Source organism: Canis lupus, chromosome 1 (assembly GCF_011100685.1).
Source record: "Canis lupus familiaris isolate Mischka breed German Shepherd chromosome 1, alternate assembly UU_Cfam_GSD_1.0, whole genome shotgun sequence".
Taxonomy (NCBI): Eukaryota; Metazoa; Chordata; class Mammalia; order Carnivora; family Canidae; genus Canis; species Canis lupus.
In genome coordinates this window covers 113,875,058-113,899,993 of record NC_049222.1, presented here as the reverse complement: position 1 = coordinate 113,899,993, position 24,936 = coordinate 113,875,058, and the positions used below count along the sequence as shown (strand labels likewise).

General features: G+C 49.4%; 1 protein-coding gene and 1 long non-coding RNA gene across 4 annotated transcripts in view; one reads left to right on the top strand and one right to left on the bottom strand.

The window, feature by feature from the left end:
* The first annotated feature begins 1,794 nt into the window (after positions 1–1,794).
* LOC106559890 lies at positions 1,795–23,925 on the top strand. Of its 3 annotated transcripts, none has more exons than XR_005354631.1 (4): positions 1,795–1,969; positions 15,817–16,354; positions 17,491–17,679; positions 18,847–20,456. It is a non-coding gene; the product is annotated as an uncharacterized LOC106559890 (long non-coding RNA). The 3 variants fall into 3 exon arrangements; XR_005354629.1 differs by lacking the exon at positions 18,847–20,456 and adding an exon at positions 22,061–23,925 and having other exon boundaries at positions 1,823–1,969; XR_005354630.1 differs by lacking the exons at positions 1,795–1,969; positions 18,847–20,456 and adding exons at positions 10,810–11,048; positions 22,061–23,925.
* Positions 12,707–24,936, bottom strand: part of NUMBL (NUMB like endocytic adaptor protein) — a 26,272-nt gene continuing 14,042 nt past the window's right edge. Inside the window, 4 exon segments of the mRNA XM_038528845.1 lie at positions 12,707–14,146; positions 15,045–15,167; positions 17,596–17,901; positions 22,393–22,582. Of these exon segments, the coding sequence (XP_038384773.1) occupies positions 13,509–14,146; positions 15,045–15,167; positions 17,596–17,901; positions 22,393–22,582 (1,257 nt within the window). The 3' untranslated portion in view covers positions 12,707–13,508.

Below are 24,936 nucleotides of genomic sequence, written 5' to 3'. Positions count from 1 at the left end.
GGAGAAGCAGGCTCCATGCAGGGAGCCTGATGTGGGACTCGATCCCAGATCTCTGGGATCAGGCCCTGGGCTGAAGGCGGCTCTAAACCACTGAGCCACCTGGGCTGCCCAATATATCACCCCCTTTTAGATGCTCTTTGTATTAAATAAGTGATGTCTGTCACTTGTATTTTTTTTTTTTTAAGTATTGAAACAATAGGGAGGGGAAAGAGGATGAAATGGCCAGAACGTTGATGATTCTTGAAGCTGGGTGATGGGCCCGTGTGGGTTTACTGTCTCTCCGTTTTTTGTTTTTGTATCTGGAAATGTTCATGATCTCAGTTACAATTTTTGAAAATAAAAGAGTTTCCAGACACTCAGCTGGCTCAGGGGAGAGTGCAACTCTTGATCTTGGGATTGTGAATTTGAGCCCCATGTTGGGTGTAGAGATTACTTAAAACTAAAATCTTGAAAAATACTAATAGTAGTTAACATTGCTTTAAAACAAAACAAAGCAAAACGCTTGTTGTCTGTTAAGCAAAATTTGGAAAATACAGAAAACTAGAAAGACAAAGATGCTTTGCCTGCAAATCGCACGTCACTACTGTAGTTAATATTTTGATGTATTTCCATTGAGTCTTTTGTATTTTATGCAGGCTTTAAGAAAATGTGTGTCTGTATTTTACATAACTGTGAGCAAATTGTTTATACAGCCCTACTTTTTCCCTTCTTAAAACGTAAGCTGTTCCCCTGTTAAAACATCTTTGTGTAAACACAATTTCTAATGTTTGCACGATGTTTACTCAACGAGGCAGCGTTGCCAGACATTGAAGCTGTTTCCAATTTCCTCCCATTATAAATAATGCCCCGATCCACATCCTCGGACGTCCCAGAAGCGGGACTCCTGGGCCAAAGGGTGCGGACCCTGGCAGCTCAGTCAAAATCTCCGTAGAGTTTCCGCCTGACCCGAAGCTGAAATGACCTCATTCGGTTAAAGTAAGATCTCACTGCTATTTGTTATTTCCTAAAGGTTTGAGTCATGACTCAGGTTCATGAAAGGATGTCTTTTTTTTTTTTTTTTTCCACTTGCAGGAAACAGAAATCCATTCACACTAGCTTGTGTCAAAAGGAGGTTGCATCAGTCAGCAAGTAAAGCGAACATTCAGCCTGGACTATTGTGCTATGAACATTGTTGAGATATTAGGTTATTTGTTATGATATTTTTAAAAAGATATATGCTCATGAGAGACACAGAGAGAGAGGCAGAGACACGGGCAGAGGGAGAAGCAGGCTCCTTGCAGGGAGCCCGACGCAGGACTCGATCCCAGGGTCCCGGGATCGTGACCTGAGCCGAAGGCAGATGCTCGACCACGGAGCCACCCGGGCGTCCCTAAAATATCTGTTTTGGTGAACCACGCGGCCTCAAGGCCCGCCAATGCTCCTCACCGTGACCACTCCAACTGCCCTGGTGTCCCCTGCAGGACTTCCCAGGCCTCCCCCACAAAGCAGCAAGAAAAATGTCACTGTCGGGCACAGCAATGCACCCAGAGTGCTGCTGGTCAAACATTCTGATTAGTCTCATGCGCATCACAGAAAAGCTGCCTCAAATGGCTCATGCTAGAAGGGGAGATTTGTAACTGGAAAATCCACCCTCGGCTGGCTACAGCTGAAGTTCATTACGCCAGGTCAGCAACGGCCCTATTCCTTTCCTGCCCGCTGCAGGATGGGCATCATTCGGATGCAGCAGCTCCCAAGATGGCGGCCACCAGCCTTCCGGTCACGGGGTAAATGCGAAGGTAAAGGAGTGCGCCTCTGGCTCAGAGTTCCCCGCCCCAGGAACGAGGCTGACGCTGATTGGCTGGCCCAGGTCACATGACCCCACCAGGTCTAGTCACATGCCCACCTCCGAGCCAATCACCGTGGCCTGGGAGAGGCGGGGAGCCGACTGCCCAGAATGGCTGAGCCACGTCACATGCTCCTCATTGGCAAGGTGAGTGGTCAACGCCGGCTGCTGCAGCTACGGCCTGGGTTCAAATTCCGTTGTTTTTTTTTAGCCAATTCCAGTTGTCTTCCCTGCCACGTTTCCCGTCTGTAAAACGGGGGTAATTATGACGCTCTTCCTCCTAGGGTTGCTGTGCAGGTTAAATTAGCTAGTTAATGCCAAGCACTTAAAATGGTGCCCAGACACAGAAAGCACTTTCGTGTTATCTGCTGTTGCTGTCATTATATGATCATCCCCAGCGCTGGAGGCTGCAATTCTCCGCAAGCTGCTTATTTTCTGCACTCCACCCTTTCTAGTTACTATTGCTGGGTAACAAATCACTCCAAAACATAGTGGCTTAAAACAATAGCCTATTATCTCTCACCATGTCTGTGGTCAGAGTTTGGGGAAGGATCCAGCTGGGCAGTTCTGGCTTGGGATCTCATGTGGTTGCAATCAGTTGGTGGCTGAAGCTGGGACAGAGAAGCAGCTGGGGGCCCGGTGCGCAGCTCTCTCTCCCGTGTTGTTTCAGGGCTGCTCCACGTGGTCTCTCCACCTGCACTGGGTTGGGCTTCCTCACATGGCAGTGGCCTCAGGGCAATTGGATTTCTGTCTGACCCAGCAGCTCAGGCCATCCACCGTGAGTGTTTCACAAAAGAATCAGAAGCAGCTTCCAAAGAGCACACAAGCCTCACCTCTCAACGAGAGGCCTGTTGGGGCTCTCGGAAAATGTGCGTGATGGGAAACCTTGTTACAGCCATATCTGGACATTGCAGTTTGGCTATCTTGGTACAAACTTAAAACCCACTTGTGTACAACCAGTGCCCAGTACCATCCACCGAGGTCATGGCCTCCACTTCCCGATTCTGAATGGAAATAGTTTACTGAGAAGTTTCTTTTTTTCTTTCTAAGGTTTTATTTATTCATGAGAGATACAGAGAGGTAGAGACAGAAGCAAACACCCTGTGGGGAACCCAATGCGGAACTTGATTCCAGGACCCCAGAATCACGACCTGAGCCAAAGGCAGACACTCAACCACTGAGCCACACAGGCATCCCTATTGAGAAGTTTGAATTCCTTAGAATCAAAACATGACAGTTTCCTTTTGTTATTTAGCTACTATCCCCACCTGAACTCTATGTTAATTTCTTTCTTCCCTGTTGGTTAAAGGCTGTAGACTTTTTTTAAATAAGATTTTATTTATTAATTCATGAGAACCACAGGCAGAGGGAGAAGCAGGCCCCCCTCAGGGAGCCTGATGTGGGACTCCATCCCAGAACTCTAAGATCACAACCTGAGCTGAAGCAGATGATCAACTGCTGAGCCACCCAGGAGTCCCTTATTCCTTTTTTTTATTACATTTTTTCTTGAGTATGGTTGACACACAATGTTCCACTAATTTCAGGTACACAACACAGTGATTCAGCATCTGTGTATGTTGTACTATGCTGACCACAAGTGTAGCTACCATCTGTCACCATACAATGCTATTACAGTATCATTGGCTATATCCCCAATGCTATATCTTTTATCTCCTGTGACTTTTTCACTCCCTAACTGGAAGTCTGTATCTTCCACTCCCCTTCACCCATTTGCCCATTCCTCCACCCTCCTCCCCTCTGTTTTTCCCCATCAGTCTGTTCTTTGTTTCTACTTTTTGTTTGTTCGTTTTGCTTTTTATATTCCACATGAGTGAAATCATATGGTATTTGTCTTTATCAGTCGGTTTTATTTCATTTTTATTTACTTTATTATATTTTTTAAAGATTTTATTTATTTATTCATGCGAGACACACACAGAGAGAGAGGCAGAGACACAGACAGAGGGAGAAGCAGGCTCCATTCAGGGAGCCTGACGTGGGACTCCATCCTGAGACTCCAGGATCACGCCCTGGGCCGAAGACAGGTGCTAAACCCCTGAGCCACCCAGGGATCCCTCATTTTCATTCATTTTAAAACAGAAGCTGGGATACTATATCTTTGTATGGAATGATTGCTCAGGTTTTTAGGTGTGATAATGGTATTCTCATTCTGTGAGCAAATACCCTTATTCTTAGAGAATATCTGAAAGAAAATACATAAAGTTTTAGGAGCCAAGACTCAGGATGGTTCAGCAAAGATCACATATGTGAGCATGTGTGGGTATTTATTGAGAGAGAGTAGAAACAAATAGCATGCAATGTTAGCAACTGCTGACTCTAGGTAGAGGATATGAGGGAGTTTGTATTCTCTCAACTTTTCCATAGATTTAAATTTTTTAAAAATATATGTATTTATTTTAGAGAGAGGAGCAGGGGCAGAGGGAGAGAGAAAGAGAATCTCCAGCAGACTTCTTACCAAGCATGGAGCCTGAAGCAGGGCTTGATCCCACGACCCTGAGATCATGACCTGAGCCAAAACCAAGAGTCAGCAGCTTAACTGACTGAGCCACCCAGGCGCCCCTAAACTTTTTCATAACAAATATTTGAGGGAAAAACAACCCAAAAAATTTCTGCTGAAACCTGATTCAGAGTCCACAAAAGAGAGAAAGATCTTGTTAACTGTAGGGAACTGTTTTCCTTTCCTTTCCTTCCAAACAGGCTGGCACTTCCTTACTCTGCTTCATCTTTTTTAGCGGGAAGTGGGGGTTGCTGGAAGTTGGTCAGCCTTGTGACCTTTCAGTGAATTCTTTGGGCAGGTGGCTGGTTCCAATTGTGGAGACCTTGAACTTAAGCTATGGGGTAGTTAGCCACTTTGGGGCCTCCAGCTTTGGGGGATTAGTAGCAATTTGGCAGTCCTGGAAAAATCCAATTCAACATCCTTTTTTTTTTTTTTTTTTTTTTAAAGGAAAGTTACCTTTTTATTTATTTTTTTAAATTTTTATTTATTTATGATAGTCACACAGAGAGAGAGGCAGAGACATAGGCAGAGGGAGAAGCAGGCTCCATGCACCAGGAGCCCGACGTGGGATTCGATCCCGGGTCTCCAGGATCACGCCCTGGGCCAAAGGCAGGCGCTAAACCGCTGCGCCACCCAGGGATCCCCAACATCCTTTTACAGAAGTAAGAGAAAAAGGACAGAGACTGCAGTTGATTTTCTGCTGCTGATGGTTGTGATTTGCACCCAGGGCATTGGCTGGGCAACATTTGGAAATTTGTAGGATCCTTTGGTGACTGTCACAGTGACTTGGTAAAGGTTTGCTGTGGGCAGGTGTTCTGGAAGTTTCTCATCTCAGGATCCTTTTCTTAAAAGTATTGAGGACACCAAAGAGCTTTTATTTATGTGGGCTACAACTACTGATATTTACTATATTAGAACTAAAAAACAGAGAATTTTATTTCTCTGAGTGGCAGACACTCAACCCAGGCGTCCCCAAACAGATAATTTTAAAATATAAGAACCTGGTGTGGGCACCCGGCTGGCTCAGTTGGTAGAGCATGGAACTCTTGATCTTGGGCTCATGAGTTCAAGCCCCATATTGAGTATAGAGATTACTTAAAAAAAATAGATTAATAAAAATAGGGGCACCTGGGTGGCTGTCAGTTAAGCATCTGCTTTCGGCTTAGGGTCCCTGCTGGACAGGGAGTCTACGCCTCTCTCCCCCTCCCTCTGCTCCTCCCCACCATTCATGCTCTCTCTCTCTCTCTTTTTTTTTTTTAAAGAGAAAGCTTTCTTTCTTTCTTTCTTTCTTTCTTTCTTTCTTTCTTTCTTTCTTTCTTTCTTTCTTTCTCTTTCTTTCTTTCTCTTTCTTTCTTCTTTCTTTCTTTCTTTCTTTCTTTCTTTCTTTCTTTCTTTCTTTCTTTCTTTCTTTCTTTCTTTCTTTCTTTCTTTCTTTCTTTCTTTCTTTTCTTAGATTTTATTTATTTATTCATGAGACACACACACACACAGAGAGGCAGAGACCCAGGCAGAGGGAGAAGCAGGCTCCATGCAGGGAGCCCCATGCGGGACATGATCCTGGGGCCTCAGATTCATGCCCTGGGCCAAAGGCAGGTGCTAAACTGCTGGGCCACTGGGGCTGCCCTCTCTCTCTCTTAAATAAATAAAGCCTTAAAAAAATGAAATCCTACTTATAAATAAATAAATAAAATACAGGAACCCACAAGCACACATTCCATGAGTGAACTAAGCAAAAAAACCATATTAATATTATGGAGATAGTTTTAACTCTGCAATCATAATGTCTCAGGGTCCTCCCCAGGGGACCCTGAAGCAAACTCTGGGATGGCTAGGAATGCTGAATGTGCTGCAGCATGTGGGGACAGTGCTACCCCAATGACAAAAGTGCCCCTTTGGATGGTATCCCTTTGGCCCAGTTATCTGTGGTCTGGAGGGGGTCTTTTACGTACAAACAGAACTGGGGAGTGGATGTGGTGGGAAAGTATCTAAACTTGAAACAGTCCCCAAATTACGATTTTTTTGAAAATTTTTTTTCTTTAGTTTTTATTTATTTATGATAGTCACACAGAGAGAGAGAGAGAGGCAGAGACATAGGCAGAGGGAGAAGCAGGCTCCATGCACCGGGAGCCCGACGTGGGATTCGATCCCGGGTCTCCAGGATCGCGCCCTGGGCCAAAGGCAGGCGCTAAACCACTTGGCCACCCCAGGGATCCCATTTTTTTTATTTTTCAATGGTACAAAAGTAATATGCATTCAATAGAGACAATACTTCAAATTTTGAATTTTGATCTTTTTCTGGATTTGTTTATATGTGGTACAGGATGCTGTCTTTATGCTGGGCAGTGATAGTGAAGTGCCCAGTCAGCCCCATGATCATGAGAGTAAAAAACTGACTCACTTTTAACCACTATGTACTCAAATAACCATCTATTTTTCACTTTCAGCACAGTATTCAAGAAATTACGTGAGTTTTTCAACACTTTATTATAAAATAGGTCAGGTCACTTATCAAATGTTTACTTCTCAGAGACATGCTCCCTGAACACCTTGTCTAAAATTACACCCCATCACTTTTTTTTTTAAAGATTTATTTATTTTAAAGAGTGAGTGCAAGAGCTCAGTGTGGGAGAGGGAGAAGGAGTGGGAGAGGGAGTCTTTTTTTTTTTTAAAGATTTTATTTATTTATTCATGAGAGAGATAGAGAGAGAGGCAGAGACACAGACAGAGGGAGAAGCAGGCTCCCTGCAGGGAGCCTGACATGGGACTGGATCCCGGGTCTCCAGGATCAGGCCCTGGGCTGAAGGCACTAAACTGCTGAGCCACCCGGGCTGCCCGGAGATGGAGTCTTAAGCAGACCCTGTGCAGAGCATGGAAGCCAAGGCAGCTGGATCAGGACCCTGAGCTCATAGCCTGAGCCAAAACCAAGAATCCAACACTTAACCAACTGAGCCACCCAGGCACCCCTCACCCCATCACTTTCTATCCCTTCCACTGGTTTATTTCTCTTTATAACACTTAACTAGCTATTGTTTCACACATCTTCTTGTTTCTTTCTTTCTTTTTTTAAAGATTTTATTTATTTATTTATTCATGAGAGACACACAGAGAGGCAGAGACACAGACAGGGAGAAGCAGGCTCCATGCAGGGAGCCCAACATGGGACTTGATCCTGGGTCTCCAGGATCACGCCCTGGGCTGAAGGCGGCACTAAACTGCTGAGCCACCCAGGCTGCCCTCCCCCCACTTTTTAATGGCTTTTGAGCTACAATTAAACTAACTCATTAAAGTGTACAATTTGGGGGCAGCCCCGGTAGCGCAGTGGTTTAGCGCCACATGCAGCCCAGGGTGTGATCCTGGAGACCCGGGATCGAGTCCCGCGTCGGGCTCCCTGCATGGGGCCTGCTTCTCCCTCTCCCTGTGTCTCTGCCTCTCTCTATCTCTCTCTCTGTGTGTCTCAAAAAAAAAAAAAAATTTAAAGTGTACAATTTGGGACACCTGGGTGGCTCAGCAGTTGAGTGTCTGCCTTCGCCTTTGACTCAGAGTGTGATCCCAGGATCTGGGATAGAGTCCTGCATCGGTTTCCCTTCGAGGAGTCTGCTTCTGCCTCTGCCTGTGTCTGCCTCGCTCTCTCTCTGTCTCTCATGAATAAATAAATAAATCTTAAATAAATAAATAAATAAATAAGCCACTTGGGCTGCCCTATTTCTTTCTTTTTATCCTCTCATTAAAATATCAACTCCAGCAGAGCAGGATTTTTGCATCCCCCCACCCCCACTGCTCTATCCCTAGATCCTCAGGCAGTACCTGGCACATGGAAGCCACTCAATAAACATCAAATACTTTTGAATGAATGACTGAGCAAGTGAACATATTTTACCATTAGCCATTGCCCTAGCCAGACTTTGACTTCCCTGAGGGCAGAGCCTGTGTGGGTCATTGTATATTCTCAGCACCTAATATCTGATGGAAGGAAGTATCCAGCAAATGCATGTAAAATGTACAAAAGAATACATACATGAGGAAATGTAGATCAGTGGTTGCCTGGGGCTGGGTGTGGGAATGGGAAGTGACTGCAATGGGCACCAAAAAATCTTTTTAGGGGATCCCTGGGTGGCGCAGCGGTTTGGCGCCTGCCTTTGGCCCAGGGCGTGATCCTGGAGACCTGGGATCGAATCCCACATCGGGCTCCCGGTGCATGGAGCCTGCTTCTCCCTCTGCCTGTGTCTCTGCCTCTCTCTCTCTCTCTCTGTGACTATCATAAATTAAAAAAAAAAAATCTTTTTAGGGTGATAGAAATGTTCTAAAATTGGATTGTGGTGATGGCTATACAACTCTGTAAAATCAACCCCACAATATTAAAGCACTTAAAATGGGTGAATTTGGGACACCTGGGTGGCTCAGTCAGGCATCTGCCTTCGACTCAGGTCATGATCTCAGAGTCCTGGGATAGAGCCCAGTGTCAAGCTTCCTGCTCAGTGGGAGTTGGCTTCTCTCTCCCTCCCTTTACCTCTGTGCGCTCTCTCTCTCTCTCCCTCCCTCTCTCTCTCAAAAGATTTTATTTATTCATGAGAGACAGAGAGAGAAGGCAGAGATATAGGCAGAGGGAGAAGCAGGCTCCCAGTAGGGAGCCCGATGCAGGAACCCCGAGATCACGCCCTGAGCCAATGGCAGTGGCCCAACTGCTGAGCCACCCAGGCATCCCTCCCCTCTCCCTCAGATAAATAAGTAAAATTTTTTTTAAAAAATCTGAATTTTATGATACGTAGATTTTACTTCAATAAAACTATTAAACAAAACAAAGCAAAATGTGTATTGGGGGAGTAAGTGAATGCTCCCTAAGAGATGCCTTGCTGGTCATCGGAGCCTTACTCTGTGCCCTGATTGTGGGGGCTCAGTGGTGACTGAGACGGCCCTTGTGTCTGCCTTCACAGGCCGGCAGTGACAGCCCAGGAGTTGATGTAGAAAAGGTGTTAGGGTACAAGTTCGACATCCAAGAAAGAGTTCTTGAGATGTCTTTGGTGCAAAAAGCTGATTTTCTGAAAGCATAGGGACAGGATCTGTGGGCAGAAAGAGCTGCACCAGGGTCATGAGGAGGGGCCCATTGTATACTTTCATGTTGGGAGGGGGTTAAGGGAGGGACAGCATAACTCTCTGAGGAATTTTGGAAGCAAGCTGTCCAGGACCTTGAGGGGCTAGCTATTTTTGGGAAAAGGTTACTCATTACTGTATAATAAAACCTTAGTCATGACACCCTTCAGATGTATGTCGGTGGGCCATGTGCTTGGGGATGATTGCCAGTTTATACCTTGGGGGGTAGAGATAAAGGAAATTTTTAAAGGTAATTTCTATTATTTTTACATTTTTATTTATTTATGATAGTCACACACACACACAGAGAGAGAGAGAGAGGCAGAGAAGCAGGCTCCATGCACCGGATCAGAGAGAGAGAGAGAGAGAGAGGCAGAGAAGCAGGCTCCATGCACCAGGAGCCTGACGTGGGATTAGATCCCAGGTCTCTAGGATCGCACCCTGGGCCAAAGGCAGGCGCTAAACCGCTGCGCCACCCAGGGTTCCCTAAAGGAATTTTTATATGTTAAAGTAGACTCACAGGATCCCCGGGGGTTGGGCTTAGGTTGCCTTTTGCCTGTAGTAAACTGTGAACATCGAGGCAGTTGAGTCCGTAGAGGAATGTCCCTCTGCCTGTTTCAAGGACTTGTCAGTGTGCTGTAGGGAGTAAGGAAATGTCATAATTTCTCTTCTGCCTCTGTTTCCCACATCAGGGGCCAGGATGGGGAGGGACTAGCAGGATGGTCAGGGATGAGATGGAGGAAGCCCAGGAGACTCCGGATCCGGATGGGACGAGTCAGGGAGCACTACCTAAAGGAGCAAAGGGCTGAACCAGAGAATGTTGTTCATCACTAATTTCTTGCTCTTTTTCCTTTTTCTTTTTTGTCTTCTTTCTTTCTTTCTTTCTTTCTTTCTTTCTTTCTTTCTTTCTTTCTTTCTTTCTTTCTTCCATCCATCTCTATCCATCCAACCATCCATCCATTCATTTTAACACTCATTCACCTATTCATCCATCCACCCACCCAACCACCCACCCATCCATCCATCCATCCATCCATCCACCCACCCACTTTTTCTGCCTTAGCATCTGTCCTGAGGTCTCTCCTGCGAGCCCAGGATCCGGCCCGGTCCCCAGGACACGGCCACAAGGGGGAGCTGCTCTCCCGCGCTCGCTCTGATCCACGCGGCTTTGGGGAGGGGGGCTCTGGCAGGGGGTGTGGAGGGCGGGGGTGCCCTGGTGGGGGGGAACGTTTCCGCAGAGACCCGGGCCGCCCGCCCGGCGCGGCGCGGTAGGGTCTGTCCCCCGGCTCGGGGGCGGGGCGCCCCTCGGCTGCGGCGCGGGCGGAGCTTTCCAGAGAGCGCGGGGGCAGGGGGGGGGGGCGCTTGGCACTACCAGGCGTGGAACGGTCCCGAAGGGTCCTCACCGCCTCCCGGGTGCCTGGAGGGAAGGTGTCTCGAGGGGCGGAGCCCGGGGAGGATCGCACGTGGCCTGGGCCCCCCAGGGGCGCGCGGCGGGGCCCCGCTGTGAGGGTGGGCAGGGCTTTCCCGGCAGACCTGGAGAGGAGGCGCCGACCCAGCGTGGGCCGGAGGATCCCCGCAAAATGACCTTGGTGACGGTGGGGATGCAGCGCGCGGCGTCAGGTGGGAGGCGGCTCCCGGAGAGGGCGGGGGCGTTGCCCCGGCGTCTCGGCATCTCAAGGTCTATTCTGAGAGCCCGAGCTCCGGGGGAGTGGGGAGTGGGAGGCGACCCCCACATCTGTGGTCTCGTGGAGAGGGCAGCACCGGGAAGGGCCAGGCGCGTCGGCTGTGGGAGGCCGGGGAAACGGGCCAAGAGGAGCCCGCAGGACGTGCCCGGAGATCATGGGCCTGCGGGGCCCTGGGGACCAGAACATCTGAATCTCTGGGGACCGCTGGGAGGGGGGGCAGTGGAGGAAGACTGCCCCGGGCGCAGGAGCCTGCCACAGGGAAGAGGGTTTTTTGACTCTGTCCCTGATTTTCTGGGTGCTGCGCGGCCTGTTTCCCCATCAGTCTGAAAGCTCACATCATCCCCGTCCCAGTGCTGGGCCCTTCATGCCTCCCTCCCTAGCCGCGGCTTGCAGGAGTCAATTGCTGAGGTCGCCTCCGCTGTGCCCACCCTATGCTGTAACGCTGAAGTGAAGGAGACTCACCCCTCACCACAGTCCAGTGGGGGCCCAGATAGGGACAGCCCAGAATGGGCCAGGGCTAGGACTGAATTAGCTCCGGGGGAAGGGGGGCAGGAGGCCCATGTGGGGAGGGGTGCTCCTGACTCAGCCTGAAGGGTCAGACTTTGAAAGGATTGCATGGCGGTGGGTGGGAAGAGGAAGAGGCTACCTTTCTAGGAAGAGGTGATATTTGAACCGAGGCTCGACAATTAAGGAGTAGCACTCTCTGGGCAAAGGTGCTGTCAGGAAAGGTGTTTTAGGCTCAAGGAATGGCGTTTGCAAAGTGTGGCTCATTTCCAGCAGAGTCCTTTGCTCCATCCCTGGGGATCCCTAGTGCCCTGGAAGAGCCGCCTGGCCCAGGTGCCCTAGTTCAGGTCCACACCTGGTTGCTGGGCTGTAAACTCTTGAGGGCGGACCTTAAGCTTATTCCCTTGCAGCTGATGGTTTAATGATTGGCCTTGAGGTTGGCCAGGAGCTGGTGGTTCACCCCAACTCCCCCACGCATCAGGTGTGCGTCCTTGGCCACGTGGCTGAACTTCCCAGTCCATCAACCGGGCATATGATATTGGGTTTCACAAAACCAATCACCTCATTTTCAAGGGCTATAAAGAATTAAATGTCTAATTGTCTGTTACGTATTTCAAAATATATAACCTGTCGATTATATCAAGGGACCCAAGAAACAAGAGACTTAAAAAACATGCTGCCAAGTCCGAGGATACTGTGGCCTCAGTTACAGAAAATGCAATCGGCCAAACGAGACTTTTCCAGCTCAAAGATACTACTATTCCAAACCTGGTTATTGAAAATTTCCGTATTGAACTAAAAAATTAAAAAAAAAATACAATTTCAATACTGAACTTACAAGAAGCAGATTTTAAGTTGTTTAATTCCTTGGTTTGAAATCTGTAAGAATTAGAAATGGAGGGTGATTAGTTTTGGAGCCCCTTCACTACCCGCCTCTCAAATGCTGGATCAGCGTTCCCTGCTACTATGTTAGGACTCATAGGTTATTGTGCGGGGAGACCCTTTCCATTCCCACGTTTTAGATGATTCGGGAGGAAGGGCTCTGCTGTTGCACCCCACCCCCCCGACACATCCCGCTGTTCCGAGGGGCATTATTATAGTCTTCCTTTATTGGCTGTCCTTGTATAATACAAATCTGTAAGTTTAGATACAAAAAAATCTGGAAATAAAAGATAGAAAAGTACCCGCCAGGCGCCCCCCATTCGTCCCGGACCCCTCCCCAGCGGGCACTGACGTGAGGTAACTGAGCATCTCCTTCCCCTTCCCCCTACCCCACCTCCTGGGCCCCCAACTTGGCCCCCCGCCCCCATGAGACCTTGGCCCAAGGAAGATGTGGGCCCCCAAGCGGGGGGAGTGGGGTGACGGGGGTGGGCACAGCATTGGCAGTGAACGCAGCAGATGGGCAGAGGGAAGCCCTTTGCTTGTGCTGTGTATGGGAGGGGATGACCAGACCTGGGGTGGGCCCTCATATGGGGCTCAGAAGGGCCCCTAAGCAGGCATCCCTTTTCTATCCCACCCAACACCGGAAGGTGGAAGGTCAACAACAGAAACTGGGAAATGTCGCTTGAACAGAGGACATTCCACTGGAGGGAGAGGGGACTGTGGCCATCCCGCTGTGTCTGGGGTGCCGAGTGGGGGAAGGGCATGGCCAGCCAAAGTCTGGCAGTGAAATGGGTCCCTTAGCCAGGCCAGGTCCATCCCTGAATTCCATCCTGTTGCAATCTGGGCGCACGTCGGTTCTGTAGTGGTTGTGTGTGGGGGTGGTCAAAAGAAGGGGCTAGAGGGGGTGTTGAGGGGGCGCAGCTCCAGGGAGCGGGACTAGGGAGAGGTTGGGCCTCCACTCCCAGGTGCGGGGCACCTGGAGATGCTGAGGTGGGCAGGGCGGCTCGGGCTACAGTTCAATCTCGAAGGTCTTCTGCAGGTCGCCCGAGAAGGGGTTGGAAGGTTTCTCTACGGCCGGTTTGCCTTCTAATGCTGCCCACTGGGCCTCAAAGGGGTCCAACTCAGGGGCCGGGGCTGGGGCCGGCTCTGGAGGCCAGGGGGCCCCATTGGGGCGCGGGCGGACCTGGGCCCCTGGAGCAGTGGGCATGGCCGGTGGTGGGAAGGCTCCAGCTTTCCCGAGCAGGGTGGCGGGCTGGGGCTGGAGCTGGGCAGCTGAGCAGAAGGCGTTGGCCACCATCTGTGAGGGCGTGATGCCCACCACGGGCACGCGGGGCATGGGCGGGTAGCCCAGGCCCGGGTAGGCGGGCACAAATGGGGGCTGCATGTGTGGGGGCGGCAGGAACACGGCCACCTGGGCAGGTGTCGCATCGAAGGGCCCCACGGGGGCGGGGAAGGGCTGCAGGGCAGGAGCCACGGGGGCCACCGCAGCTGCTTGCTGCTGCTGTTGCTGTTGCTGCTGCTGCTGCTGTGCTTTGGCCACCTGGGACACCTCCTCTAGCCACCTCTCGGCCTCTGAAGGGGTCCGCTTGTGCCCAGGCTGGAAGGCAGCTGCAGGGGGCACAGAGGACTCACCCCAGGCAGAAGTCCCTAGAGAGAAGAGAGGGGCAGTTGAGGTGCATGGGCTGCAGCAGAGAACCCTAGGCTGGAGTGGGGGTCAGACGATGCAGCCAGGCCAAGCGCCATGTCTGCGGCTCTGCTCCTCACCAGCTGTGCCAACTCTGGGGCAAACGGCTTAACCCCCCTGGACCACTGAATGGTTCCGAAGTGCTAAGAAAATACCGTTCTGAGCTTCTGAGGTCCTAAGATGGAAAAGCACAGGTGAGGCTGACCCTCACCAGCCTGGCTTCCCTTCTCATTGGGCAGTACCCACCCTGTTACTAAATATTTTTAACATCACCCTTGGTTTCTGATATTTTGACCACATTTGCTTTGGGAGGCTAAGATTCTAAGATTGCATGGGTCTTTCTCAGAGTGTACAATTTGAACACAGTGAGTGAGGTTCAATGGTTTTAAGGTTGTGCTTTCGAAGATTCAAGAGCTCTAAATTTCTGCTGCGGTTCCCAGTGCTTCCAGGGTCCTAGGACAAGCTCATGACTCCAAGGTGATTCCAAGGTTTCATGGTTCCAAATCTGGAGGGGCTAATATCCTGTGATTCGACGGCTGTAGGTTTCTAAATTTTATGATTCTGAGACAGGAAGGTGTAATATTGATCTAGTGGTTCTAAGTTGACCCCATAATTCTAATGTTACCTCGTGGTTCTAGGATGAACCCTTGGCTCTGAGACGACCCTAGGATTCTAAGATGATCCAAGGCTCTCAACTGATTCCAGTGTGCAAGGATGGGCCCATAGCCCTTAGGTGATCCATAGTTCTAAGCCCGTGGGATCCCAAGGTTCCTGGTCGTCTTGGAGGTAGCCCTGAGTGAAGCAGGGGACTGCAGGAGGGGCACTGCAGGGTGGCTTATGCAGTAGACGGGCTGAATTTACCTGCTGAGGCTGCTGGTGGCCCTGGCGCTGGCACCCCAGCACTGGCGAAAGACGAACTGATCTGTGTGCACAGGGCATTGATGCCGTCACTGTCACTGGCCCCAGGAGGCTCCATCTCAGGCACTGGGAAGTCAGGGAAGGGTGGAGGTCAGCGAAGAGACCCAGGCGCTGCCCTTGACCCTGTACCCTCAGGTGGCCCCCTCTTACGATTTGGCATATGGACACAGGAGGGTGTGTGCAGCCAAGAGCACTGCCTGGTCAGGATGGATGTTGGCCACATTGCTGTGTGCTGCCTGGGGATCATTTGTCCTATTTGGGGCGGAGAAGTGGGGCCCTGTCCACCACACCTGGTCTGGCCAACAGCATACATCATGAGGGCAGAGATGCACCTGTGCCAGCAAGACCGGAAATGCTGAGCAGGTATGGAGACCTCACAAGCACTTGGGATTAACAAAAGTGCCATCCAGATAAACAAGAGAGAGATGCAAGTGTAGCGTGACATCTCGGCAAGTGGCTATCTCCAAGGGAACATGTGTGATGCTCCAGTGAGCATGAGAAAGAAACTGACTATAGGGCTTAGCAGGTGTGACGTGGGGGTGTCCACATGGGTGGGTAAGTGGTTTCCAAGTCAATTCTATGATGACTCTGTTTATTAGTCCAAATAGGTGTGACATCTAAGCATGACCAAAAGCCAGGCATGTGGCACCTGGTTTGTGATTCCCAAGTGTGAGCCAATCCAGTCACCATGAGTGACATATGAACATTTTTGCAGGTGCGCATGAATCTGCAGAGGTGACTTCCAAGTTTGCGTGAATCCAGGTATGTGGCTTGTGAGTGTGTGGAAATCTGCGTGGGATATCTGGAAACGTGCCTAAGTGTGTGTTCATGGAAACATCTGCTTCTGTGACTTCCAAGGGTGTGTAATTTTTGAGTCACGCCGAGTGTGTGACTCCTGTGTGTGGCGCCTGAGGCAGAGCATGACACCCATGGATCTGGAGGTTCTGAGTGGCAAGGCACATCCAAGCAAGTGTGTAACGGGCTACAGGCACATGAAGCTTCCAAATCAAGGCTAGGGAGCCTGCTACCTCTCAGGGAGGGCGTGTGACAACCCCAGGGTGTGCTTCATGTCGGGGTGCATGAGGACAGCAGACATGAGGGTGTGTGACAGCCAAGGGACGCTGCAGGACATGAACCACGTGTGCATCACCTTCAACAAGCACTGGTATCTGCTCAGCAGTCACCTTTGGGAGCAGCCCGGCCTTCTGGACACAGATCAACACCTCCCACGCCAATTCCCGAGGCCATAAGAGGTGGGTGTCTCTGATTTGGCATATGGACGCGGGAGAGCGGGCCAGACCATGTGACCTCACTGGCAGCTGGGAGGAAAGGCAGCCCTCTTGCCTGTCTCCCTTGGGCAGAACATGGTACCATGTTCCCCCTTTCCCATGACAGACGTTGCTTTTAGATCACGATCTATGCCACCTCTCTCCTTTCTGGTCCATGGCAGACATTAGTGATCAAACACGATGCTCCCCCCAACCCCCCCAAACTCTTTGCTCACCTTCCCACTCACCTGGCCAGACCTCATGGCTGACCGGCCAAATGCTAGGAGAGAGCACTGGTCCTTGTAATTCCATCTCCCCTCTAAGGGAACAGGGCAGCTACACTGCCTCTCCCATCAGCACCCAGGGCAGACACTGCTAATCGATGATGATGTGCCGCCTCTGTCCTTGGCACTGTCCCTGGAAGACATGGCTACTCAATGATGATGGGTGCTGCCTCTGCTGATCCTTTGCCCGCCAGCGACATCGCAGGTCCATCACTATGCTCCTTGACCCCTGACCCCTGCGCTCATGTGTGCTCTTCGCCTCATGTCCCCACGGGCCAAATTCTGGGAGCCTCTCCTTGGGTTAACATAACTTCCGCTGCTCTGTCTTCTCCCTTATCCATGGCAACCTTCACTAATTAATCACCTGGGGTGCCACCCCGCTCCTCTTTCTTCCTCATGGCAGACCCTGTAAGGAGACAGTGTCATGTGCCACCGTTCTGTTCTCCTGCCCTAGGCGGCCTGGTAACCCATCACAATCCTCCCTCCCTCTGAGCCTGTTTCCTTCGCCTAGCTGGATCTCATGGTGCCACAGGCCGAACGCTTGGAGTCTCGGCCTCCTCCTGAGCAAACAATGGCACCTAGGCAGCTTCTCTCCTCTCCGGAGCCCAGAGCCCGTGGCTGACTTTGCTCATCAGTCATGATGCATGTCACCTCTCTTGTTTCCCTAACTACAGCAGACATTACTAACAGATCGTGGCTTGCACCACCTTCCTGCTCTACCTTACCAATAGCAGACATTGCTAATCGATTGGATCATGATTTCTGCTACCTCTCTCCGCCTTGCTGCCGGCAGACACTGCTAATCGACCACGATGTATTCCACCTCTCCTTTCCCAGGGCACAGGGTGCTAATCAATCAAGGTGTGTACCACCTCTTCTCTATCTGGTGACAGTGGTATGGTATTGATCCTGACGTTCCTTCCCACTGAGCCCACAACTCACCTGTGCCCTTCACCTGGAAGTCAGTGCGGCGCTGCAGCGTGGATGGCAGCTCGTTCAGCCGGAGACTCAGCTGCCGTTTGAAAGGTGAGTTCTTCTGGCTGAGTGCAGGGAACCCACGGAAGGAGCCCTGGCGAACCAGCTGTTCCAGGGGGGCATGGCGTCGGGGGATGGCGGCTGCACTGGTGCCTGCGGCCACCGGGGTGCCTGCCTCTCCCTTCTCACCAGGGGATGTGGTGGCCGGTGTCGGGGACACGTGCCCAGGCTGCGCAGGGCCGGGAGCTGCAGTTGGGGCAGCTGCTGCCTCTGCTGGAGACATAGGGGAGACAGGTGGTTAGAAACCCCACCTAGGCATGTGCTCCCCCTCCCCCAGACCCCTTGATCACCTCTCAGTGCTGCCTTCCTCACCCAGTGTGTCCTATCCTCACAACAGGCTAGTCAGAGCCCTGAAATGTCTCCCATCCCCCCACGCCAGTAGCGCCTGCCCCAGGAGGCCCTCGGAGATTCCTCCCCCTGCCTGACCTGTGTCTCCCTAGCTTTCTGTCCCCAGTCTGGCTTTCTTCGCTGCTTCTGCTGTTTTCCCTTCTGAGACTTTCTGTCTCCCTTTCTGATTAATTTGATGCACACGTGTTTGGTGCATCATGCATGTATCAGGCATCGTTCCAAGTGCCTTGCAAGTATTAAGTCATTCGATCCTCACAACTACCCAGTGAGGCTGAAATGACCATTAGCCCCATTTTGCAGATGTGGAAACCGAACCCCAGCAATGGTAAGTGACTCTGCGGAAGCCAGGCTGCTAGGAAGGGGCACGCTGACCCCAGTCGATGTCCCCAACGAATACCCTCACCTGCCTCTCCCTCTGGCCTGCTCTCTCCACATCATGCTGCCTTCCTGTCATTCCATCTGCTCTTCTATTTCCCACCATTCTTCCCAGCTCAGGTGCTTCGCTCCTTCCTCCAGTTGCTACTTATCGCTCTAGACCCAGCCTGGCACACTTCTTCCTCTGGGGGATTTTTCAGATTGTTCCAGCTGCTCCACTCCAGGACTGCCCTCTGCCCTCTGGTGGGACCTGGTCTCCCCACCCAGCACAATATGTGGGCTCTCCAAAGGCAGGGTCCCCCCAGCCCTGCCAAAACACAAATACACACCCATCCTCCAGTCGGCACTTTACCATAGCTGCTGCTCAAATATGAGGTAAAAACGGGCTCGGAGAGGATAGGGAGGCCCCTGAGCACTGCTTCTCACGTTTTCCAGGTGGACACGGTGAGGCTCTCAGCCAGGCCTGGCTGGGGGCAGCTCGAACAGCCCGGGACAGGTTAGAACCAAGAAACCACCTGTCCCCACCTCATCGTGTGACCTCAGGAAGCCCTTTCCCCTCTCTGGGCTCAGTCTCTCGACTCAGCCTGGGGTAAATGCCCCTGTGCCGCCTCCTCAGGCCTCCTGACAGGATCAGTTGAGGCAGTGAATGTTCAATGCTTTGGAATCCGACAAAAGCTCTGTGGACAACTTTGTGGAAAGTGCACTGCTCTGTCACTCCTAAATTGGAAGGAGTGCTTTGTCAAAGGGCAAGCGTGGTACCTTAGACTGTCAATCAGTGCATCTATAGCAAAATGCTGGGTGGTGTGTTCAGCAAATCATACCACATGCTGTAAACTCTCACTTTCCTGTGCAAGCTGTAAAGTGCCTCCTATATCACAAAGTACCTAGAAATTACCACATTCCTTTGGAAAGAGCAAAATCCTTTGCAAACTCTAAAGCAAATGACATCTTTGTAAATTCCAACAGTCTCTATAAACGGTAAAGGAATATCTGTACACTGTGAAGAACTAACTGTGGACCCAACGTGTTCTTTCGTAAACAAGAAAACATCATATACTTGCTCAGGCCCTCTGTTAACTTCATTTCATAATCTGCTTTGTGGATGGGAAAATCCTTTACAAATTCAAATAGATGATGTTAAGAGAAATACTTTGCAAACTGTGAAGAACTTGTGAGTTGGTCAAGAGGGATGTAAATGGTCATGTAATTCACAAAAAGAAATGTACTCTGTATGCTCTAATATTCTAGTAAGTGATAAAAATTTCTGTGTTCCTAAATTTTAGTTAGAAATATTTTTTACTTTTTACTTTTCTTCATTAAAAATGTTATAAACTTACAGATAAGAGGTAGTAATGGAACACTGAGTGCACATGTTCTCTTAACCTATGCTCCCCAAGGTTAACTTATTTGATCTCTCTTCCCTTCCATAATTTTTTTTTGTACCATTTAGGTGTAAATTGCAGGCAACATACTCGAAACCCTAAAACCTCCAGCATACACCTCTGAAGAACAAGGCCAGCCTCCTTCAGAACCACAGCACAATTAAATTTAATGTGTGTATAAGACGATTAGCTAATCTACAGTCCGTGTTCCAGTTTCCCCAACTGTCCTGATCATGTCCCTTAGAGATGTTCTTTATACATGGAGATAATCTAAGATCCAGTTCAGGATCATACCTTGCATTTATTACTACTTGCCAAATCTCTTTAGTCTCCTTTAATCTGGGTCAGTTCCCCACGGTAAATTCCTTGTAAATTCTAAGCAGTGTTTTCCAAAAATTTAAAACTAGAATCCACAATATAATTAATTAATTAAAAAAACAAACAAACTGTGACTCGGAACACAGTAGACTTGTATCTTAAAAAACACACTGTTTTTTAAATGTGTTTATACAGCTGTGTCAATATATGGCGCAGTCAATCACCTGACTCTTGATTTTGGCTCAGATCATAATCTCAGGGTTGTGAGATCGAGCCCCATGTTGGGCTCCAAGCTGGGCATGGAGCCTGCTTTGGATTCAATTGCTGAGCCACCCAGGTGTCCCTCTCTCTCTCTTAAATAAATAAAATATTAAAGAAGAAGAAGAAGAAGAAGAAGAAGAAGAAGAAGAAGAAGAAGAAGAAGAAGAAGAAGAAGAAAAGAAGAAGAAGAAGAAGAAGAAAAGAAGGAGAAGACTAAGAAGAAGAATAAGGAGAAGAAGTAGATAGAAGACAAGAAGAAAGAACCGAGAAGAAGAAGAAAGAGAACGAGAAGAAAGAAGAAGACATACAGAGGAAGAAAGAAGAACGGAAGGAGAAGAGGAGAAGAAGTAACGAAGGAAAAAAGAAGAAAGAAGTAAGAAAAGAACATAAAGAAAAGAAGAGAAAGAAGAAGAAGAGAAGAAAGAAAGAAAAGAAGAAAAGAGGAAGAAGAGAGAAAAGAAGAGAGAAGAAGAAGAAAAGAGCGAGAAGAAAGAGAGAGAAGAAGAAGCGAGAGAAGAAGAAAGGAGAAGAAGAAAAGAAGAAGAAGAAGAGAAGAAGAAGAAGAAGAAGAAGAAAAGAAGAAGAAGAAGAAAAGAAGGGGATCCCTGGGTGGCGCAGCGGTTTGGCGCCTGCCTTTGGCCCAGGGCACGATCCTGGAGACCCCGGATCGAATCCCACGTCGGGCTCCCGGTGCATGGAGCCTGCTTCTCCCTCTGCCTCTCTCTCTCTCTCTGTATGACTATCATCAATAAATTAAAAAAATTAAAAAAAAAAAAGAAAAGAAGAAGAAAGAAGAAAAGAAGAAGAAGAGGAAGAGGAAGAAGAGGAGAGCAGCCCGGGTGGCTCAGCGATTTAGCACCGCCTTCGGCTCAGGACGTGATCCTGGAGACCTGGGATCAAGTCCCATGTCGGGTTCCTTGCATGGAACCTGCTTCTCCCTGTGCCTGTATCTCTGCCTCTCTCTCTCTCTCTCTCATGAATAAATAAATAAAAATATTTTTTAAAAAAACATGAAAGAGGGATCCCTGGGTGGCGCAGCGGTTTGGCGCCTGCCTTTGGCCCAGGGCGCGATCCTGGAGACCCGGGATCGAATCCCACGTCGGGCTCCCGGTGCATGGAGCCTGCTTCTCCCTCTGCCTGTGTCTCTGCCTCTCTCTGTGTGTGATTATCATAAAAAAAAATTAAAAAATATTAAAAAAAAACATGAAAGAGAGCAAATGTGCATAAGCTGGGGGAGGGGCAGAGGGAGAGGGAGAAGAAGACTCCCGGCTGAGCTGGGAGCCCACCCAACACGGGGCTCGATCCCAGGACCCTGGGATCAGGACCTGAGCCATAGTTGGATGCTTACCTGACCGAGCCACCCAGGCTCCCCCTGCTTGAGATTCTGCTTCTTCATCTGCCCCCCTCACGCTCGCGCTCTCTCTCTCTCAAAAATAATAATAAAATAAACACACTGTTTTAGAACTTACATAGCACTTGCCACTTACCTAGAATGTTACTTAGAATTTTTCTTGATGGCAACCCAGAGTAAGAAATCCGTCTTACATAGTAACCTGTCCCCCACTGCCCACTGACATATGCACACGCACATACATACGCTGAAATAAAAGTACCAGTAAACTACACTTACCTTTACTACATTCAGCTAATCTGATATTTTCTATTCCTTCCTATTCCATTCTTTTCAGCACCAGCCACAATCCACCAAGCTGCCTTCACAAGCCCTTAACTGGCCTGGATGCACAATCCGAAATGCCTCCCAGCCTCCCAGCCTCCCTGAGTTAGCAGATAATGAAGCTCTGGTGAGCTCTGCTGTGATCTGCGGCCTGCAGAATATTCCCCAAAGAACTCCTCACACCGAAGTGAGCTTTATAAACTATAATCCAACCTCGTGCCTGGTGCTCTGCTTTGTAAGCTGCCCAGTCCCCGTGTCTCTGCACCTCTCTTCCTAGACAGGATCTCCAGTCCCGCCGGGGGCCGCTCGCTCTGTGCCCAGCCCTGCCCTCTGGGTCGCACCCACCTTTCTTTTTCTCGGGCGCCTCTCGCTCAGTGGGCCGCCCACCCCCCGACAGACGGAAGGAGCCCTCACGGGCGAAGCTGGTGCGGCTGGCATCGAAGGCGGCTGTGACCCCACATTCCTTCTCCCGGCGCTGTTTCCGCTCCAGGCAGGCCGCGAAGGCACAGCCCACAGCGTGGCTCAGCCTCTCGCCCTGTGGGAAGAAGAGGTCAGGCTGGGTTTGGAGAGGCTGTGTCATGCAGGCCGGACGCCAGAAGCCCTGGGTGCCAGCAGCTCAATGTTGGGTGATCCTAGACAAGTCCCCCACCCCCACGGCTGGGCCTCAGTGTGCATCAGGAAGCAAACAAATGACAGCTTGGAGTGAAAAAAGCCAGAAACAAGAGGGCAGTGCTGTATGGCTCCATTTGTATGAAGTTCTAGAAGCAGCAAAACAAATCTATGGTGAAGAAAGTCGGAGGAGTGGCTGTTTCTTAGTGGGTGGGGGTGGGGACTAACGAGGAAGGGGCAGGGGGCTGGCTGGGGTGCAGGTAATGTTCTAGGTCTTGATGGGGGCTGGGGTTACACGGAGATATGCAGTTGTTAACATACGTGGGTCTGCGCATGGCACTTATTTTAACTTGAAAGAAAATGAGCTGAAGCGGATTAATTCTACTTCATGGTATGCACACTGAAATGTCTGGGGGAAACATCTGATATCTGCAACTCAGAAATGCATCAAAAGTGAGATGGACAGATAACTGACAGAGTAAGTGCAGACAAACCTAATGGCAGGAGCAGGGCGGTGGGCATGCAGGTGACTGGTTACTGTACAAGTCGGCTTTGCTGCGTGCTTGAAAACATTTGTTATAAAATGCTGGGGATGAAAACAGCGGCACCTGTTTCTTCTTGAGTGCCTACTTCAGAGGATCCAAGGTCACACTGATGCTGGCCACTACTCCCCAGCTGTGTGTTCTCCAGAAATCCACTTTGCCTCTTGGTGCCTAAGCCTTCTTGTAAAATGTGGGCCCTAACAACTTCACTTAACAGGGTTGTTGCAAGAATTAGGTAAATTTGGAGCACCTGGGTGGCTCAGTCAGTTAAGCAGCTGGCTTTGGCTCAGGTCACCATCCCAGGATCCTGGGATCGAGCCCCAAATCTGGCTTCTGTTTCCTACCAAGATGCTCAGCCACCTTTTAAAGAGAAACTTGGAGACAAAAGTCCTCAACAAAATACTAACAAGCTGAACTCACCAGCACAGGAAAAGGGTTATGCACCATAATCAAGTGAGATTTATCCCAGGAATGCAAGGTTGGCTCAACATATGAGAATCAATCAGTTGTTATATGCCACATTAACAGAAAGATGGAAAAAAAGCCACACGATCATCTTCACGAATGCCAAAAAAGTACTTGACAAAATCCAGCTCCCTTTCATGATAAAAGAAAGTTTAGCAAATATGGAATAGAAGGGAACTTCCTCAATGTGATAAAGAAGTTGATAAAAAAAAAACTCATGGCTAACATCATACTCTATGGTGAAGGAGTGGAAGCCTTTCCCTAAGAAAAGGAACAAGATAAGGATGCTCATTTTCATCACTTCTATTCTGTACCGGAAGTTCTCGCTAGAGTAATTAAAACAAGAAAACTAAATAAAGGCATACAAATTGGAAAGGGAGAAGTAATAACATCTCTATTTGCAAATAACATAATCATAGTCTTATAGATAGAAAATCGTAAAGAATCCAGAAAGGAGGGGCACCTGCATGGCTCAGTCAGTTAAGCATCTGCTTTAGGCTCAGGTCATGATCCCAGGGTCCTGGGATTGAGCCCCATGTCAGCAGGGAGCCTGCTTGTCCCTCTCCGTCTGCTGCTCTCCCTGCTTGTGCTTGCTTGCTTGCTCTCTCTGTGTCAAATAAATAAAATATTTTTAAAAAAAGAATCCTCAAAGGAACTACTAGTGGTAATAAATGAAATTGACAAAGTTGCAAGATCTAAGATCAACAGAAAAATCAGTTATACCTATCTACACTGACAACAGACAATCCAGAAATGAAGTTACAACAATTTCATTTACAATAGCATCTAAAATAGTAAAATGGGGGCGCCTGGGTAGCTCAGTTGGTTAAGCATATGATTCTTGATTTTGGCTCAGATCATGATCTCAAGGTCGTGAGATCGAGCCCGGTGTCAGACTCTGTGCCGAGTGTGGAGCCTGCTTAAAATTCTCTCCCTCCCCTTCCCTCTGCCCCTCCCACTCCCCCACTCCCTGCCGTGTGCACCCTCTCTCTTTCTCTCTCTGTCTCAAAAAAATAAATAAAATGAAATGAAGTAACAAAATGGCTAGGAATAAATTTAACCAAGGAAGTGAAAGACACCTATGCCAAAAGCTACCAAACACTGCTGAAAAAAATTAAATCTTTTTTTTTTTTTTTTAAGATTTTATTTGGGGCACCTGGGTGGCTTAGTGGTTGAGTGTCTGCCTTTGGTTCAGGTCTTCCCGAGGTCCCAGGATTGAGTCCTGCATGGGGCTCCCCGCAGGGAGCCTTCTCTCTCTGCCTGTGTCTTTGCC